Source organism: Phyllostomus hastatus, unplaced genomic scaffold, assembly GCF_019186645.2.
Source record: "Phyllostomus hastatus isolate PE091 unplaced genomic scaffold, TTU_PhHast_1.1 phas_contig_329, whole genome shotgun sequence".
Taxonomy (NCBI): Eukaryota; Metazoa; Chordata; class Mammalia; order Chiroptera; family Phyllostomidae; genus Phyllostomus; species Phyllostomus hastatus.
In genome coordinates this window covers 78,226-98,281 of record NW_025333854.1, presented here as the reverse complement: position 1 = coordinate 98,281, position 20,056 = coordinate 78,226, and the positions used below count along the sequence as shown (strand labels likewise).

General features: G+C 61.8%; 1 protein-coding gene across 4 annotated transcripts in view; it reads left to right on the top strand.

The window, feature by feature from the left end:
• Positions 1 to 20,056, top strand: part of RAB3C (RAB3C, member RAS oncogene family) — an 82,272-nt gene that overhangs the window by 46,686 nt on the left and 15,530 nt on the right. For all 4 annotated transcript variants that reach the window (XM_045839913.1, XM_045839912.1, XM_045839914.1 and 1 more), the window contains exon 3: positions 1,001 to 1,119. In XM_045839913.1, coding sequence (XP_045695869.1) covers positions 1,001 to 1,119 — 119 coding nt within the window. The remainder of the gene's footprint in view (positions 1 to 1,000; positions 1,120 to 20,056) is intronic.

Genomic DNA, 20,056 nt, shown 5'->3' with positions numbered 1-20,056 from the left:
CTGTCCTCACGGCGAGGCGGGGAGAGGCTGGTCTCCTCCCGATGACAAAGGAGCCTGCTGTTGGCTCTCCCTTCGAGGCCTGCTAAGTCGTGGGGCCACTGGGGTGCATGCTGCGTGCCCAGGGGGCACCCGAGGAGAAGGGGGACAGGCGGTCTGGACTGAAGTCAGAAGGAGAAGGTCACTTCCGGAAAAACGGGTTCAGAGCACCTCACGTCCTGGGGGAACGTCAGAGCCCCATCTCCGGGGTGAGGGGCCCCGTCTGCCCGGCCCCTGCGAGTGGGGGTGGCCACACGGCACAGCGTCTGTGACGGGCATGAACTGTCTCCGTGCAAACGGCGCTCTGCCTCCCACCTCACGTGAGCCTGGCACCCCCTCTGCCGGCCACGTCCCCAAGCAGGCCCCTGGCCCCCATCCTTCCCTCCCGGAGCCCCAGCAGACCCCACAGACCCACAGAGGCTCAGGCCCAGCTCTCTGAGGGGCAGGCAGGAGCCCCAGGTCTGTGTGACTCGGACATCCGCACAAAGAGGGCGCTTCTGCCCTCAGGCTCTGTTGAGTTAACTGCCACTAGGCTGCTGGCTCTTCAGAGCGGAGGCCTTGCCGCTCAGGCACCAGCTCCCCCACTGCCGCCTGCCCGGCACAGACCGTGAGGGCCTGGGGGACAGGGGACGCACGCTTCTGGTTTTAAATCATGCCGCCGCGTGTTTTCATGTGTGTGGTCTTCCTTTTTCTTTTATTTTCTTTTATTTTAGGTAGTGAGATGCTGCTTAATGGGAGTGAGATATGTACAAGGTGCTCTTTACCGCCCCCCAAAAAAAGAATGTCCATAATTTGCAGAGCTACCATGTAGAAATCATTAGGAAAACTGATACTGAAGTGGATACGTAGCTACAGGCTGCCGGTACGGCGGCTTAGACTCTGTTATGACTGTTTCTGGGATCATTAGCTGCTTTCCAGAAGGCAGAGCGCCTCATCCTAAAGAGCCCCTCGTTGCTGTTTTCAGGACACGGCCGGCCAGGAGAGGTACCGCACCATCACCACCGCCTACTACCGAGGGGCCATGGGCTTCGTGCTGATGTACGACGTGACCAACGAAGGCTCCTTCACCGCCGTGCAGGACTGGTGAGTGGGCGGGCGCCCCGTCGCCCGCGGCAGCGGCGGTGTCCACCCCCGGCTGCTCCTCCTCCCGGCGACACCACACCCCGAGGTGGTCTGTGCTTGCCGCACACTCGGGTCCACACGCCCTTCGTGCGGCTGCCAGGTGCCTGCGTGCTCAGCTCCTTCCCGAGGGCTTGACCAGAGATGACGGGGGAGGCGGGGGGGGGGTGAATGTTCGCCCTGTTGTTCACCTGGCGCTTCCCCTCCTGTCGTTCCCAGCTCGGTGGGGCCAGCCCACTGCTTTCCATTTTCCAGCCCACAAGTGATGCACAGCTGGGAAGTTTCCCGGCCCGACACAGGGATCTAGAAACTGAAGCACGGGCCCAGCCTGGCCTGTGGGCTCCGTGCTGGCCACCACTTGCTTTGTGAGTGATGTTGTGTTAGAGCACAGCTGGGCCCGCTGCTGCGGTCTGGGAGGGACTCACAGGACAGCCGCAGAGAAGCCGCCACGGCCCCCTGGGGGCCCAGGGGCCGTTTACGGTGAAAGTTTGCTGATGCTGCGTCCAGACGCGTTCAGTAGTTTTCAGGTTTTCTTTCAATTGAAAGTTTCAGAGGCTGGGACAAAGGGAAAGGTAAAACCAGAACCTTTTCAGCCTCTGGGCTAATCAAACTCTCCGAAAGCCCCTCTGCCCGGTGAGGTGAGCGTGGTCCGCACCGGGGCCTTCCTGCCCCCAGCTGTGCTCCCGAGCTCGGGCTGTCGCAGGCTGAGCGGGCGGCTTCTGGGGGAAGAGCTGGACGGGCTGGGGCTCCGGGCAGCCTGAGGAAGGCTCGGGACCAGGGCCTGGCAGGGCAGGGGAGCTGCGTGGGGCGTGGCAGCCACGGTCAAACTGACATGGGCTCCACGACGCCCTGGAGGCCGCGTGGCCCCCGAGGTGGGGGGAGGAGACAGTCCGTGCGGCGCACACGCAGCGTCGTCCCGGGACGGACCTGGCGCCCGGCCGGCTCTCGGGGAATCCCCAGCGGACGGAAGAAGCGTCCTGTGTTTGGTGAATTGGGTTCGCGTCAACAGCGGCTTCACAACCAGCACTAAAAAGACCCTGCGAGACCCCCGTCTATCGAGCCAGGAAAACCCACCCGAGGGAGTTGGGGGCACTTGCAGGGGCCCCTGGAGAGGCGAGGCAGGTGCGCCCCGAGCGCAGGGCCCTCTGCAGCCCCAGGGGGCCCGAGAGTCCAGTGGTGGCCTCTGGAACCTCTCACGGGAACCGAGAGCTCTTTTCCTCTTGGCCTGTGATGCCGACCGGGCGGCCCCTGTCCGCGACCAGTGTGCCCGTGACGCCGGCCCGTGACGCTGCCCCTGCGGCCGGTTCTCAGAACCGCACCCAGGCGCCCGCAGCAGGCGCTTTTCCTCGAAGGCAAGGGCCCCCCCCCCACCGCCGCAGCTACCGAAGGGGGGCAGCGCCGGGAAGGCACTCGGCTGCCGATGTTCCCATGTTGCCCAGCGGCCTGGTGACCAGAGGTGGGAAGCTGGGGGCTGCGGCCACCCCAGGGGCGCTGCCCGGGGCTGCCCGTGTCCCCCGTGGTGTCCCCCGTGGTGAGAATGTGTGCCGTCCTGGCCGGCACCGCACGCACTCGCCGGGCCCTGTCTGCCGGAACCTGCGGTTTGGTCAGGAGAAGACCCCGGGGTTGTCCAGTCGAGGGGAGCGATTCTGTAGCTCCAGACTTCGAGAAAATAGAGGTATCCTGAATACCTGTTTCAAATATTCTCGGCTTCAAACGTTGCCCCCTTCTTTCTCCGGAAGTGTGGAATGATCTCAGGGTGAGCGCGTGTCAGATACGAAAGAACTTGAACCTGACATCAGCACCCCAGACGTGCCCAGCGTCTGCTGAGCCTGCGTTCGGGGTTCCCTCCTCTCGGCCAGGAGGCCCATTGTCTGCCGCTCGGGCTCCCCCGTCACAGCTGGGGGGACAGCGTCCGGGTTGGGGCGCAGCCGTGTGCCCCCGCGTCTCCCCGCCACACGCTGGGCGTCCGGGAGTGTCCCCTGTCACTGGGTCTTCAGGGGGACACTCCTTCCCGCGGCTCTGACGGGTGTCACGCTCCCCCTGCAGACGCCCCCCCCCCTGCCCCGCCGGAGCCCAGGTCTGCGTGGGGAGGACACCCGGCTCCGAGGCCGCAGCTCCCTTCACAGACTCACGTGAAACCCAAACGCAGCCTGCTGCCCGCACTGCCCCTTCACGCGTCGTCCCCGCGCAGAGATCGTTTCCCGTGGCCCGGGGCGTGGCCTGTGGCATCGAGACCGGGGCCTGCGGCCCGTCCTGGTGGCCAGTGTGCCGGTCTAGACGTCCACAGGAGCAGACGAGGGGCCGGGGGTGCCGTCCTGTCCCTGTGCTTTGGGGGGGGGCTGCCACCCCGTGAGTGGCGACGCCAGGGGAAAGGCTGGAAGCCACCCCCTCGAGGCTGCCCGAACCTGGGGGAGGGTCCGCAGGGAGCGGGGGGCGTGGACGGCAGGCTTGGACTCGGGGAGGAAGGGCACTTCCAGCTGCGGCTGCTGTCTGTGCTGCTTCACGTCTCTCTGGAAGCGGAGTCCTTCTGTGCGGTTTTGCGTCTTGACATTTATTGCCAATACCAGCGTTTCCTCACAGGACGTCCTTGGTTTCTGTCTGTTTTGATAGATTGTCCCTCTGACGTGGAGAGGAGCTCCCTGTCCCTGGGCAGACTCATCTTGAGGGACAGTGAGGGCCCTTGCCCGCAGGGGAGGAGACTGGGATGAGAGCGCGTTCCCGAGGCCTGGCTGCTCAGCCTGGTTTCTGGGCGGGAGGTGGTGGTGGTGGCTTGAGAGCAAACCTGTGGGGTGGAGATGCCCCCCTTAGAGAGCAGGGTCTGGGCTTCGGACACCAGCAGTCACCACTGTGGCCTCCCTGGTCCCGCCGGCGTGCACAGGCCCGCCGTCGACAGGACCTCGTCACCAGCTTCTTCCTCTCAGGGCGCAGCCCACCCCTCCCACCTGGGCCATCGGCCACCGACCGTCAGTCCGCCTGACCAGCGCCGCTGGCCGTGCACTGGGGAAGGAAGGGACAGCTCTCCCAGGCCAGGTCTGAGCTGACGCAGTCCAGCCGAGCCACTGGCACTCGCGCCCTGTGCCCCCCCCCAGTCTGGCACAGGGCCCCTCCTCCGGCTGCAGGGTTCTGGTGCCCCGTGTGCTCCTCTGCTGCTGGGTGGGCTTGCCGCTCATCTTTGCAGTTCAGTTCATGAAGATAATTATTCTGATTATCAGTTGTGAGCCACACCCCTACTTCTAGGTGAAGAAATAACCATGGGAGAAAACTACTCAAAAGAGAAAACTAGAAAACAGCGAAGCAGTCGTGGGAGAGTGTTGTCCCCAGAGATGATGGCTCCGGGCGCCTGGCGTGCGGCTCGGTGGCAGCTGGACAACGTTCGTGCAGTCTCGTCACTCGCCTTCCCCGTCTGTGCCGCCCGTTTCCAAAGCAGGAGCAGGACTCGTGGTCTCGGTGGCAGAGCTCAGACGCAGCCCAACTGGACGCCCCGTCTCCGTCCCCTCAGAGTCTGATGTCCCCAGTGACGGTGTGTCATGCACTGTGACCTAATTTTACTTAGAAAGACCAAATAGCTTTTTTAAAAATAGTTTTCCTTCCCAAAGCATGCTGAAAGTGACAGCCGGCGGGTGGCAGGTGAGGGGAGGGAGGTCGCAGGTCTGAGCAGGGTCCTCAGTGGATTCCAAACCTTTCGCACCAACACTCACAGCCGTTGAAAGTGTTGAGTGATCGTCAAAACAGAGTCTCCCCGGAGGTAACCGAGGTTGAGGGGACAGCCCTGCACCAGACTGGCCTCGCTTCGGATGCGACTTCTAAGCCGGGGTCCCTAACTTTGGGGTCCCCGTGGCCACCCTCACCCAGACCAGCTGGCTACAAATCGAGGGTTTCCCATGACCACTTTCAGGTGTGAGAATTCATCAGAATGACCTACAGGGTTCCGGACAGGGTTAAGCTCACAGTTGTAGTTTCGTCAGAACAGAAAGGTCCAAGTCAGCAGCAGCCAGAGAGACGCGTTCGGCGAGACGTGGGAGGGCTCCCGCCGGCACACACTGACGTGGGACGACGTCACCGAGAACTGCCCACCAGGGAAGCCCCCGGCCCTGCCATGCAGGGCGTCATCGCGGCGTCACTACGCAGGTGGGAGTGGCCGCGCCATCGCCCACGAGGTTCAGCCCCTCCCGAGAGGGCGGCCCCTGACCCAAAGTGCCCACCCTCTCCTCCCGCAGTCCTGGCGTGGCCACACCTCCCCTCATTCTGAGTTGTCTCATTAGCATAAACTGCCAGGGGAGTCCTCTCATTAGCATAAACTGTCAGGGGAGTCCTCTCATTAGCATAAAGTGTCAGGGGTGCTCTGCAGACCCAACACCACGGGTAAGAGGCGCTCCGGTCACTTGGGAGTGTTGGGGGGTTTGGAGGTTAGCACCCCGGAACTGGGGGCAAAGACTGGCCAGACTCTCTAGTACGCAAGAGTTGTGTGTTCACTCGTAAATAACAAGCACACACCGTTGTGCCGGCCTGTAGTGCACATCACCAAACACACAGGAAACCAGACGCTACAACATGACGGGGTCGAATATAAAACAGAACTTGGAGTACTGTGCTGTATTCCTTGTGGAAAACCACCTCGTAGACGACGGTCACGAAAGCAGCCCTTTTACGAAACCCTGCACGGGTGGTGGGGATGGCTCACCCGCCGCAGCGACGCCCGCACGGCAGCACAGCCGACCGCCCCGCTGACCTCCCCTCGCTCCACCTCCCTTCCCCCGGGCGGTCCGCCCCACTCATGCCCTGCCGGCTTCCCACACTTTGCCATTCAAACCGGTTTCATCGCCGCCAAAGTGGCCATGCCCGGTGCCAAGGCCGGTGTGGCAGGGGCAGCGGCCGCAGCCTCACCACGAGGCAGGGGTGAGAATGTCGGAACGCTCTTCTCTTGTGAGCAGATGTGCAGCCACAGATACGCTGACCTCCCGCCCACCCCAGCCGCTCACCACGCGCCTCCCCTCGGCCCGCGTTCCATGGAGCCGTGGCCCGGGGCGTGCTGGGCCGCACTGGTTCCTGGACTCACAGAGCTAAGCGGAGCTGTGCCCCCAAACCAGCCCTTCCTGGTTGCAACGTGAAAAATGTGGATGCTCTGCTGGAATTGAAATTATTTTCTTATCTTTCGTTCTTTATAAACTGGCAACTTTAAACATGTACATTAATATGGTAATTTATGCAAATCTCTGTCTTCACAGCTTATGCTCTGGAGCGGAGTCTCTTCTGAATTGCTAGAGCACAGAATTCTGCATCTCATGACCTGATGATATGTTTTGAAAAGCACTAAAATTGACTTAATTTATGCAGCCGGATAGAGCAGCTTATCATAGGAAAAGTTTCCTTAAGCACAGAGGAAATGTTGCATTTTAAAAACAGTCCCCTCGAATTAGAACCAGTGGAGGAGTGACCTCGGAGGGCATGGGGGAGGCAGGAAGAAGGGGCTGGGCCATTGGCTTGAGCTCCGACCCGGGGCGGGCAGGAGGCCGCCGGCCTCCCGGAGGTCGAGGTCGAGGTCGGCGGGAGCGGCAGCCTTTACCAACCGGCAACTGCAGTCTCTGCCTCAGAGGGAGACGCCTCCGCAGCCAGACTGCAGCCTGGGGACTCCACAGCGCCTCCTCAGCCGTACCGACTGCCGCTAGAACGGGGAAGAACCCCCACCTGAGCAGGTGTCTGGGAGGAGCAGGGGCGGAGCCCCAGCCTGCCTGGCACCTCGCGGGCACCGAGGGCCCCGCCTTGCCCTTGGATGTCCATCAACAGCAGTCGGCTCCCGGGTCACTCGCCAGACACACCTGACACCTATCAAAGGCGAGCGGTCCTCAGTGCGGCTCCGGCCCCTTCTCTGCCTCTGGGACCCCTGTGTCGGGGCCTAAAACTGTGTCCCCAAGTGGTCCTGACGAGAGCTTGCACGGGAAGAGGAGAGCGTTCACCTGGGCCACTTTAAGTCACATGTCCCCGGAATTGCATTGTCCTGTATTAATAATAACATCATCATCATCATCATCATCATCATCATCATCATCATTGTACAAATATATTTTATAAGGCTTCTCGGCCTTTTGTATTCTTAGATTTTGCAGACCTCCTCTAGGGCGAGAAACAAGCCTGCACCCCCGGGATGGAGCAGGGGGCTCCCCCGGAAGGGGTGAGACGCGGGGACAGGGTTTAGCACCCACGCTGCCTCTGCCACGGTGTCCGGGGCCCTGCCCGTCTTGTTAACAGGCTGAAGAAGGGTCGGTAAACCTGTCCTCAAGCCGGTGTCAGTCTCCGGGTCCAGGGCCAGGCGTGGCGTCCCCAGCTCAGTGTCAGGAGGCCGGGCCCCCCGGAGCAGCAGGGGCAGCCCCCGGAGCTCATGGGAGTGAGACAGCAGAGGTGCGTGCGCCCCGAGGCCCCCGTGTTCTCTCCGAGGCCACTTCCAACTGGCAGAGGAGGAGGAGGGCCAAGCTCAAGCTCACTACTTTCAGACGAGATTCACTTCAGCCAGCGAGGGGTTGTTTTTGTTTGACGGGTTTTTGTTTTGTTGGTCGAGGGGTTTGGCATGGCTGCCACTGCAGAAGGGGCCACAGGGGTCACGGCCTCTGTCCCGGTGTCCCACGTCTCTCCGAGGAAAGAGACCCGCAGCCCTGGTCACCAGGCCGGTGTTGCAGAGTCCGTCTGTGTCCCCTGGACGGCCGCTGTGGCCAGTCCCTCCGCCCTCGCCCTCCTCGGGTCCCTTCCGTGGGCAGGGCTTGCGTGCCGGCCCCCCCTGACCCCGCCCTGACTCCTCGGCCCCGCCCCCCAGGCCCGCGGTTCTGGAAGGGCGTGGAGTGCGCTCCTCCGCGCTCCCAACGGCCCAGACGTGGGTGCTGCTTGCTGCCTCTGCTGCCCCATCAGAACGAGGGGGCCTGTCCTCACGGCAGACCCCGGTCCTGCCCCTCTGCGGCTCCCCTCAGACCCCTCCCGGTCGGTGGCGCCGCGGGGTCGTCCTCCCCGAGGCTCGCCCACCAGGCCGGCCCTCAGCGGGTGCCGGTCCTCTCCCTGCCGCCTCCGCTCTGCTCAGGGCCAGGTGCCGCCCGGGGGCTACGCGCCTGAGCACTCACCTCGTCCTGCCTTCCGGTATCATCGCTGGCTTGTCCACTTCCTCTGTGAGGCTGTGGTTTCTGACCACTGGATGTAAATTAGATTTACCCCTGTATTGCCCAGGGAGCTCTCGAAAAACCTCATGCTTAGTAGGCACTCAGGTAATATTCGGCAGATGAATTAAGGAACGGGAAAACGAACGGTCGTGCTCAGCCTTGGCCACCCAACCCCCCCTTCGACAGGGTTTGCGCCCCCTAAACAACGCCCGTCAACTGATTGCTTTGATGCTTCCCAGGGGCTAATCAGGTCAAGACAGTTCACAGAGTGTGTAAGTGGACCATTGATTTGCTAGGGTAGATGGGAGTATTTGCACCTTAGAAGGAGAGTTTTAGACCCCAAACTGACCTCCGATTTCCAAAGGATTCACGGTGAATATACGTAGGAGAGTCCCTTGGTTCCTCGCTGAGGCTGGAGAAGAAAAGAGCAAGTGAACACAGGAACGAGAACAACCTCTCCATCCTTCCCGCGTCACCATGCTCCTGCGACGAGCCAGCACCGCTGTGCAGCACCGCGGGCAGCCGACTGCCTCGCCCTCACCTGAGCGCTGCTGCCGGTGGGGAGGGAGGAACACACGGGCGCCGTGAAGCAGAGAGAGGACGCACGCTGCGCAGAGTTTCCTCCGGGAATCAGGGGGCAGCCGACCTGCCCGCCGAGGGCTGCAGAGGCGCTGCACACAGGTGCCCACGCGCAGCCCCCCATGGGCGTCTCAGGGGCGCTCGGGGCAGCAGTCTGAGCCCCAAGGGGGGACGTTGGCCTGTGACTTCGCAGCAGCGGCCCGTGCATCCCCAGGCGGTGCAGCAGCACCTCGCGTGGGTGGTGGGAAGCCGGGACGGGAGGCAGCACTGGTTTCCTGCCGCCTCTGCCGCTGCGGGTGGGGTTCCCGGCACCTCCCTGAGGCCGGGACTCTCGCGTGTCGCCTCCCGAGGCGGGAAGGTGCTTCTCAGAGCTGGCTCGCAGGTCAAGTCCTTGCAGCTCACTGACAGGGTCTGAGAGGCTTCTGAGACTGTAGCTCTGCAACCATAAGGGTGTTGATATTACTTTCACGATTACTTGGATTCCTGTTTCTCCGTAAGAAAAGTGCTCGGTTGTTTCCCTGAGCCGACAGTTGGTGTGCCGAGGGGAAGACGCCCACACTAGCGCGAGGGCCCTGAAGACCGGCGCGGAAGCCGCGGGCCGTGCGTCCTCTCTCGGCCCGGCCGCTGTTCAGCCCCCGCGCCCTCGCGGGCGGGACGCGCTGCAGGGGACGCAGCTCTCACGCGGCAGCACCTGCCACGAGGCCGCCACGTTCTCCTCCCACTGTCTCCGGCCACGTTTGCTTTCGTGAGACCCCCAGGCAACAACAGCCGTGTCGTGTGGCAACAGGTGAAGGGTCCAACCGGCACTTTCCACTGGGTGCCGGATGCAGCAACAATAGTACAAACTGTGCAGTTAAATTTGAATTTCAGATAAATAACGCAGACATTTTTAGTACAAGTATTCCCAGGCCACCTCCGGGACATACTTAAACTAAGAAGTGATTTGGCGTTTTCTGAAATCCCAACCTAACTTGGCATCCTGTATTTTATCGGGTAGCTGCATTCTTCCGAGGTCTGTAGACAGCCTGAGTGACCCACAAAATAAAATACTGGCATTCAGACATTTTCCCATTAAACTACTCCTTCCCGGCTTCCTGCCACCTGCCTCTCCCATTTTTCTGCAGGTCAAAGCCGGAGACCAAAAGCATCTTTTACTGACTCAAAATATTTATCATTTCTGGCAAAAGCGTATGACTTCCCAGGCCTGAGGTGGGAGAAGCTGTCACTTAGAAAACAGCAAGACATGGCCCCAGTCCACCCCACTCCTGGTCGTTTCGTGTGTGTGTTTTTCCTTGTTGTTTAACACCCTTGCTGTTCGCCCGTGGAGCTGCAGAACTCACTGGCTTGGGACGACATAAAGTAGAACTCCATAAATCTGACTATTTTCAGCACCGAGTCGTTAGCTTTTTAAATATTCAGGAAAGATTTTTTCTTAATCAGAAAATATTATAATCAAGACCGTAAACAAACGTCTGGGGGCTTAAATGGCTCCAAATGACATGACATTACCTACACCCAACCACCCTCCTTGTAAAATAAACCCTTTAACGTTTTCAGACGCTCAGAAAATACACTTGTCATGTCTGGACAACAACAGAGAGCTGTCGCCGTGGCTACACGTGACCTCGGTGGTGACTGCCCGCCGTGACTGCTGCCGCCCTCGCCGGCCGGTGGTGTGGTCGGCCGGAAGCCCTTCGGTTCGGGAGTCCCGGGGGCTGTAACCTGAAGCGGGGAGAGACGGTCTGTCAGTCCAGAGAGAATGCAGGGAAAGCGCTGAGTCGCAGTAGGAAGCGTAACTAGCCCTTTCAAGCATCAGAGTCAGCGCAGTCTGCCCCTTGTCTTCCCGGGCCCTGCTGCAGCCTTTCTCTCCCCAGGCAGGCGACCCTGTGACGTGTTGAGTGCCGCGGTCCAGCCCAGTCTGGGCTGCCATTGGTCCAGCAAGGCTGGGGACCGTGGCTGTCCAGGAGGCTGCGACAGAATTGCGAGAGCTAAGTGAAAGGACTCACCATTTTAATCCAGGAGGGGTCAGACCTCACACCGTGCTGGCTGGCTTGGCCGCCTGTTTCTCGAAGACCCAGAAATCCTGTGCTCGTGCACCTTTCGGAGCCTAAATGTGCACAAATGTTTGCCCAGATGTACATCACTGTGTGTCGAGACCCGTTTAGACAGACTGTGGAAGGGTGGGAAGTGGTTCCGAGGCAGAAGGGACTCACTGTCCATCAGACCCCGGACGTCTGTCCAGCATGGAGACGGTGACAGGCAGTCGCTGCAGGGAGGGATGGTCCAGCTGCCCGTGGCCCCAGGAGGCCATGTGCGGTGCCTTCTCTGCACCAAGCGCCAGCGCAGGGACCTGGCCCCTGCCAGGCCGCCGGGGTTTCCTCGGGAAACTGCAGTGTTGAGGAATTGTGCTCCTTGCAGAATGGCAGAGCGGTGGGTGGGTTTGTGTGAATGTTCTTCTCACTGAACGAGCGTTTCCCCAGCACCCGGCACGTGGAGCCCACATCCTGCTGGGCCCTGGGGAGAAGGTAGTCAGCCAGTGAGCCAGGAACGCGGCCGACGCAGGGACAGGGAACCAACCGCGGGGCTGCGCTCCGGAAGGGGCGGCGGCAGGCGGCTGTCTGCCCGCGGAGGCGGCCGAGGTCTGGGGGGTGTGGGCTCCGGGCAGGCAGGAGTCTCGGGGACCCCTCTTGACCGTCTGCCCGACGACGGGGGGGCGGGGGGGGCTCTCACTGAGGCGTGCTGGCTGCTCACCTTCCCACTGCCCGTCGTCTCCACCGCCCCAGCAGGGCTTCACGGTCAGCCTTCCGCTGACCAGTGTTCGGTCACTAATTTTACGGGTGGCAATTCATTTTTTGCTTCAGTCACCATGATCTCACTCACAGTTTTTTAAGCTCGAGGGTTTTGGGAATCAAATTCTTTACTCCACCTGGAATTTATGGTTGTACGCGACAACAGGTAACCCACTGCACCCTGCACTCGTCTGTTAGGTGCCACTTACCTGCGCGTCGTCTCACCCACACGGTGTGGCCGTTCAGCGCACCTGCAGGCCTGGCTCCACTCCCAGGGCCTCTGTCCTCCCTCCCCGTCCGGTCTTCTTTCTTTGACGCGACCCACACGATCTTCACGCCTGGGGTGTCGCCCGCGGTTCTGGGTGCAACCGAACCAGCTCCTTGACCTCAGCCTTGCCTTTCGCCCCCCTGGACTCAGTGCCTCGTTCGTCCAGCAGGGGGCCACCTTCCAAAGGCCGGGCGTTTGGAAACAATAAAATAAACAGGAAGGGACTAAGACATTTAGTTGGGAACAAGGAGCCGTAAGCTAGAGAGAACGGTTGCCCCTTCCCTCAGTGGCGGGTGCTGCTGGGCAAGCGACCCGCCCTCCTGGGCAGCCAAGGCCTCGGGAGGCAGGCGCTGAGTCTGGCTCCTCGTCTCCGCGGGCCGCCCTACGACCGCCCTTGGGGAACCGGCTGCGGCAGGGCTGCCTTCAGCGACCGTTTGTGACAGGCGCAGAAACGCCAAGAAACGTTTATTGGAAAACATCGAAACTCTTAGGTGAAAAAGGCTTTGAAAAAAAAGAAGAAAAGAAATTAGATCTCTTCCTCTCAAAAGCAATTAACTGAGTATTAGATTTCACTCTGAGGCCTTTCAATATATATGGAAATTATTTCCTCTGTCAGGAGAGTCTCCATAATCAGATTGCAAAACTTACATTTTTATTTTATGTAGCTCACTGTAACTCGTATCTTCTTTTTGAAACGAGATTTAAAGCAAGGCTAGATTTGGAAAAGGTGCTGTGTTTGGGAAAACGAAAGTGTGTGTCGTCATGTACAGACCTGGGCCCTGACTCTGCCTTCGTCCGGGTCTGCAGAGAGGTGCCCCCGGCTGAGACAGGAGCCGGCGGCTGGGGGGAGGGGGAGGGTGTGTGTGCTCCCCACCTCGTGGGGCCCCGGCTGCCCGCAGGGCCTGGGGGGACACTGGGGGACGTTTGCTGAGGGACCCAAGTGCTGCCCAGCACGAGTCCCACCCAGACCGATGAAGAGGAAGGACAGCTGTAAGTCGGGGCGGGGATGCCCAGGAGCGGGACCAGGTGGGGGGAGGCCGGAGGAGGCCCAAGGCTCCGGGTGACACGCGGCTTCGGTCGCCGTCAGTGACTGGAGAGCTGATCTGACCGGCCTGGCCCAGGAGGGCTTGTGGAATAGTCACTTGTTCTGAATGCTGAATGGAGCCTGACGTTTTAGTATTTTTAAATAAAGCTGCAAGCTAATGATTTAAGTGTGGGCCAGAGACGTCATTGCTGATTTTCCTTCATCTGAAGCCTGCCCAACGCTCTGTCTTCAGCGTCAGAACCCAGCGCAGCGCTAACCACGGCGCGCTGCTGCGAGGGCGGGTGTGAAGGTCAGCTCTCAGACTCCTGCGGCACTTCGACTGCCCCCCCAGCCCGGGAGACGCTCTGCGTGTGCAGAGCCCCGGGCTTGTCACGAACTGGTAACGCAACCTCAGGGACTCAGACAGCCCGCTTTCCTTCAGCTCGGGCTGCAGCGCACAAGCACAGTTCAAGAACGCCACCCACGGAAATCACTTGTTGAACCTGCTTAGTACCTTCCGGTGCCCTGAGCTCTGTGAATACGCAGCAGCGCCCCGCCTGCAGGAGCGGGGGCCCCGCCCGGAGGCGCGCTGGGCGCAGAGCTGGGAAAAGACCCCGGGCCGGCGCCTGAGGCCCCCCGCCGTGCCGCCTCCCACGCGGCAGCGTCCAGACCAGGGAGCCGGGGGAGGCCTGGCGTCGCCCGAGCGCGGGAAGCCCAGGGACCCGCTGCGGAGGAGCGCCAGGCGCAGGGGAGGACGTGGGCTCCGCGGCGGCACCTGCGTGCGCCCCGCCTCCACTCTCCCCCTTCGAGGTCTCTCTCCCCGGGGAATCCCCGCCAGTGCGAACTCTCCACTGCGGTCCCGGTGCTCGGTCCGACCGGGAACCTCACTGCCGCGGGCCCTCGGGCAGCCGCCGAGTGAGGGGCCCGCCAGCGAGATCGCAGCGCCCGGGGGAGGGCTGAGCTCCGACGTTTCTTCGCCCCACTCACTCCGTTTTATTACCTTTCCGCGGCTACCTAGAATGCAGGCGCATCCGTCAGTTTACAGCAGGGTGCGTGATTGAATCATGTAGCCCTACAGCAGCTCGCCAAAAGACTGAATTTCGGAAGCACACCCCAGACCTGAAAACAGGAGCCGATGTGACTGCCCGCGAGGAGTCCGGCCGAACGGCCACCTGAGGCGGGAGGCCCTCGTTCCGGTCCCCGCCGGAGGGGGCTTTAAGCTGGGCCTGAAAAAGTGAAAACAGATCCTTAAAAAAAAGTTCCTGTTGGAAAAATGGTTAATGGGTTGTTCTGAGCTCATTCAAACTTCCTCCAGATGGATAAATATTCATTGAATCAGCTGGTTATTCTAAGCTGGTGTTTTGCTGCTAAACCAAAATAATTATCTGCCAAGGGGGCGCCTTGTCTCAAGTCTGCGTTTATTCTCAAACGTGGGAAGGAAGGAAGTCGTAGGCCTTGTCAGTCTGCTCTCTGTGTGGGGGCGTCTTCTAGCTGAAGGACAGAATCAGCTTTCTCTGATCCGAAGGAAATGAGAGTTTTTTTTAAAAAAGGGCAGAAATCTCCCATAGCTGTTCCTGTCTGACTCCCATGTCCTAGGTCTTAGGAAAGAGTCGCTTTTCAAAAGTAACTTTAAAGAAATGCCCAGTCAGTTCCGTGAGTGGTGAGTGGAGTAAACCCTCCTCAACGACCCAGAATTCGGGCTTCAGACCCTCCAGGTTCCCTGCAGTTAGTTGTTCGGGTCCAGAGTCGGTGCCGCACCGCACGGCCCCCCTCCCCCCTCGCGTCTTTTCCGGGAAGAAGCAACCCTGAGCCCCCAGCTGCGGGAGAGCAGAGACCCTGGTGTTAGTTTGGGGCCTGGTCCGTCCCAGAACAGGAGCGGCGTGGAGCGGGGAAGGGGCCCCCCTGCCCCCCCCTGCCCCCCCATCCCGGGTCAGGACAGTCACGCTGGCGAGAATCGGAGACACAGAGCAAAGCGGAGGCAGGAAAGCTGTGCTGCGCAGCGCTGGCGCTGGGCGGAGGCGCCACCTGCGGTGGACCGCAGCTGTGCGCGGGGCGGGGCCGCAGCTGTGAAGGGGCGGGGCCTCCCGTCCACCTCTGGCTGGGCCTTCACAGGCAGGGCCCACCTCTGGCAGGTGTGTCGCCTTTGTGGAGGAGGAAGAGGCCAGCGCAGGCCTGGGGGAGGAAGGCGTGGCAGGGCGGGTGGGCAGGTGCGGTCTGAGCGCTGTTTGGGAAGCTCTCTGCCGCAGAAGCCTCACGTTCCGCAGCCCAGGGTTGGGCCGTCTCTGCTCCGTGGTGAACTGCCCGACAGGGCGGGCTCGCTCTTGCGGGGCGAGTCCTCTGCCTTCATATGATTTGTGGTTCCCCCTTCCCCAGCTCACCGGTGTTAGGTCAGCCCCTGCCAACACTCCGAGCAGCCAGCCAGGGCCCGGCTGGGCGTGGGTGTGTGGGGCCCTGAGGCACTTCGGTGAGGAAGACTCTGGGGCGGGGGGGCGGGGGTGGGTGGAATCTGTGTCTTCCGTGCACACACTCCCCGCCCAGACGTGGTGGCCCCAGGCCCGGGAGGCCTGCGCAAAGCGCCATAGCGACGAAGAGGAGCCGGGAATCAGCGTTCTGTCACGCTCAGCACGGCCTTCCTGTGGCCCTCTGGAAAGACAGGAAGCGAGGGCCAGGAGCAGGGTCCTGAGCATCGGGGATGCAGCGTTTGCAGCCCCATGGGCACCTGCATGGTGGGTCACCGGTGGCACCCGGAGAGCCCACCCTGATCTCCCGAGTGCCTGCTGGGCCTTGTTTATCCTGGCTCCTGCACAAATCAGTACACTCTCTCCCACCAGCCTGAGTTAGCTTGTAAGCAGCACAGGCAAGGAAACCAAAAAGGACGGGGGACGTGAGGGAAAAAATCAGATTGGTTTAAATACGGTGAATTTAGCTCAGCAGCGGCCGCTGACCGCTGACCCTGGATGCACCGGCTGGAAGTCGCTCACCCGCTGGTCACCCACGACCACCGTGAGAGCATGGCAGCTACCAGGCTGGGAGGGGCGGGAGTGGGGGGCTGCCTCCCAGAAAGGTGGCAGCAGGGGGGGCTCAGGTGGGTCCTTATCTCAGGGACTGCCGGTCAGGGACTGCTGGCGTCCGACCGGTTCTAGGGCCAGAGCAGTCCTGTCCTGGTTCAGTGTTGCTGCGGCCTGAACGAATCTGACGCGGGAAAGTTGATCGGCCACTTCCAAGGATCATTTCCCTTCCACCTACCTGTGCCCCTCCCACCGGGTGCGAGTCTGCGGGAGGGCTCACCCCACACGCTGTGCGCCGGGTGTCGGAGCTCCTGTGGTGGCCGAGCACCGGCTGGGGGTCGCTCCTAGTAGTGGCGCACCTGCACGTCTCTGTCTGAGGGCGCCCGCAAAAGAGCGTCCTGGTGGGCGGGGCCTCAGGACAGGGGTGGGGTGGGGGGAGTTGGCGGTCGCAGGAGCTCTGGGGCATGGGGGCGGGGGTGGAGGGCGGCCCACTGCAGGGGCGGGGGCTGCGTGGAGGGTTCTGCTTCTGCTGACATCCAGGCTGGGGCTGCTGGGGGTCCCCCTGCTCAGTGTGCCCCCTGGGCAGCACCCCGAAAACCAGGAGTGGCTACAGGCGGGGCCTGCCGAGGGCTCTTGGTGGTGTGCTGGCTTTCCTGTCCTCACCGGCCCGTTGGGTGGTGCCCCACGCTGGGCGTCAGATGTGGCCGGTGGAGAGGGGGTATTTCACAGGGTCACAAGGACAGAATGCGTTGTAGAAGCACCATCACAGGCCTGCCCCCGCATTCTCGCCTGCCTGCCTGCCTGCCTCCCGCCGTGAGACGCACCGGCTCTGCCCCTGTCAAGCCCAGAAGAAACACCGGGGTCAGAACTCGGCACCATGGACTCAGTCCAGCCCAGCCTCAGGGTGGGCTCCCCGCTGCGCCCCGGCTGCCGCTGCACACTGCCGGCCAGGCGGGCAGGACAGGGAGAGGTGGGAGGGGGGGGCAGGACAGGGAGAGGTGGGCGGGGGGGGGGAGCAGGACAGGGAGAGGTGGGGGGAGCAGGACAGGGAGAGGTGGGGGGGGCAGGACAGGGAGAGGTGGGGGGGGAGCAGGACAGGGAGAGGTGGGGGGGAGCAGGACAGGGAGAGGTGGGGGGGGGAGCAGGACAGGGAGAGGTGGGGGGGGCAGGACAGGGAGAGGTGGGGGGGGCAGGACAGGGAGAGGTGGGGGGGAACAGGAGAGGGCGCGAGACATCAATGTGAAACAGACACGTGGACCAGCGCCTCCCCTACGGCCTTGACCAGGGACCAGGCCCAGGCCCTGACTGGGAATCAAACTGGCGACCTTGCGCTTTGTGGGACGAGGCCGGACCGCTGAGCCACAGGCAGTCAGGCCGGGAACGTGGCATTCTCAAGCACAGGGCGTATTAAAACTATACAGGTGTTCAATGAACAACTTTACTTGTTGTGGTGAACACGTGTTGACGTATTTCTACTCTCGGTTTTCGTGTGGACACAACCTCAGTCTTCTAGACTTTTGTAAATGCAAAAGTAGCGCCCGGGACACCCACCCGTTACCCTTCCCCCGGGGTCACTCACCGCTGACGTTGTCCACCCCGGCCCCCTGACACGCGTGCTCCTCCTGTCTCTCCGGGGCCCTCTCCACGTGTACCAGACACGGGTCATTACATATTACTGTCCGCACACCGGTTTTCCCGTGGGAACTGCGGGCGAGTCTCGGAGGTCAGGGCCCTTCCCCCGCCCGGGGGCGCGCTCCCCCTGAGCTGGGCGCCCTCTCACCCAGCACCAGCGCCGCCGGCAGCCTCCGTGCGATCCGTGCTTTATTCCGATCAATAACTCGTTTTATCACGCGATCCAAGTGTGTGCTTCCGAGCACACCCCCCGCCCCCGACCCCAGGGGACCCAGGCTAGGCTCGGGGGCCGAATCCAGCGGCCCCTTCCGCCGCGGAGTGTTTCGCGTCCCCTCTCCGTCTGTTCTAACACTGACGTCCGGGGGGCACGGGGCGTCCCCTCCCCACCCACCCCCACCCCGGCGTCCACAGTCCGCAACGCGCGCCAGGCCGCCTGGCAGCTCCTCACCGGGACACGCAGGTGCGCGTTCCCCGTGGAACATTCCAGCAGGTGGGTCGGGGTCCTTCCCAGCGGATCACACCCGAGGTTCCCCCGCATCCACCTGCCCCTCCTTGGTAACGATTGCCGCAGCCGCCCCGCCGCGTGGTTTCCTGTTTCTCTGCTGGGTCCCGCGGACCGGACCCGGTCTCCGCCCCACAGCCAGCGAGCAGTCTGTGGACACTCAGGAGCTGCGCGCGTCGCCGCTGCTCCCCACGGGGCCCTCCCGTCCCAGCTGCCGCTCCTCCGGAAAGCGCTCACGAAATCCCGCCGCCAGGCCCCGACGCGCGGGGCACGTCTGCCCAGGCGCCGGTCGGACGCAGAGCCGCCGCAGCGCCGGGCGCCCGCAGCAGGAGGCCGAGTCCCCCGGCGTCTACTCCCGACCTGCGGCCCAGGCTGGACCCTCCGGGGCCATCGCTTCCCTGGTCACCGATGTTTCTGCGATGGTTTTTAGAGCGTCCCCCTGAGAACAGGCTGAACTCCTTGGGCGCTATGGATGTATCCGGAACAAGGAAGAAGGGACAGGAACCTGAATTGTTTTTTTCTGTTCAGTCATTTATGTGTGAAACGTGAAAACCTTTTCTCCTCTCCTGCTGCCTCATGATATAAAACAAAAACAGTAAAACAACAAAATCCTTTCCTCTGTACATATATGTATATTTTTAGAGAGAGAGAAATATTTCTAAAAATATAGAAAGTATATGAGCATGGAGAGAGGGGAGGTGGTTCTTGGGACAACAGATTTTTAGTGGCCACGACCTGGTGCCGTGAGGTCCGCGTTCATCGCCACTGGCTGAGTAACCATGGTGACCAGCGTATCTTGCTCCTGGTTCCATTCATCTTGTTGAGTTGAGCAGTAAATCCCAAAGGATCTTCTACAGCGACTCAGAAATAAATCATCTTTTCACGTGCCTGTCGTTTGGTGACAGCCACTTTCTTCCAGCGTCTCTCTGACCAGCAGAGAGAGGAGACAGCCCCCTGGAGGGGACAGCACAGCCCCGCGTCCCCAAACGAGGGTCTCACCGAGCACCGCGCCCCGACGACAGGAAGACAAACGCATGGAGACGCCACCTGAGGAGGACGCACTCTCGGCCCCGACAGGCGCGCCCCTGACTCCCAGGTGGGAGCTGCCCTGTGCGGGCGCCGTCTTGCGACGTGAGCTGGAGACAACGTTTGAGATACTTCAATGAAACAAACCGTTGCTGTTTGGATGAGAGGGATGAGAAGTGTGGCTTGAGCTGGGTTTCGGAGGCCTGATCTGCGACTGACCGTGTGTCTATTTGGGAAGAGACGCTTGTGAGGGAGACAGCGGAGTGGGCACCCCCCCCCCCAGAAACCTCGTGCCCACGACAGCCCCAGGCGCGGGGCCTTGCTGTGCCGGTGACGGTGCGAGGCCAAGGCTTCGTGTTCGCACTTCCCTCTGAACGGGCTGAGCACACTTTCCTGTGTCGTCCGGGCAGTGAGGGCAGGGGAATCGCTGCGCTTACCTGCGTGGTCTGTCCCAGGGGCCTAAGGCCCCGGGGGCGAGTGTGACGTGCTTCATGGCAGAAGCCAGCGTCCCCTGAGCTTGGTTCCAGGGGTGAGCGTGCACGTCACAGTGATGGGGTGAGCGTGCCTGGGCTGCAGCAGGGCTGACGCGCCTCCAGCCAGCGCCTGTCCTCAGCCCCAGGACGCCTGTCATTTACAGCCGGCCTGACCCCGTCCTCACACAGCTGTGACCCCTCCGGGGACTCCCCCCTCCCTAGCCCCGCTCCGGCTGTCCACTCCTAGCTGTGTGCCAGGGTAAGAGCTTCGTCCGTTAGCACGGGGCTCCAGCTATGGCCTTTCCAGGAGGAGGCCAGGCCTTGGCCTACGAGACCAACTGCAGCAGAGGAGTGGTCGCAAACCCGGCCCGAGGACACGCAGGTCCATGCGAGTCCCTCTACGAGGACCTTCGGAATCTCTTTGTAAGACTGTGTCGGCACGTGAGAGGCAAGGGTTATCC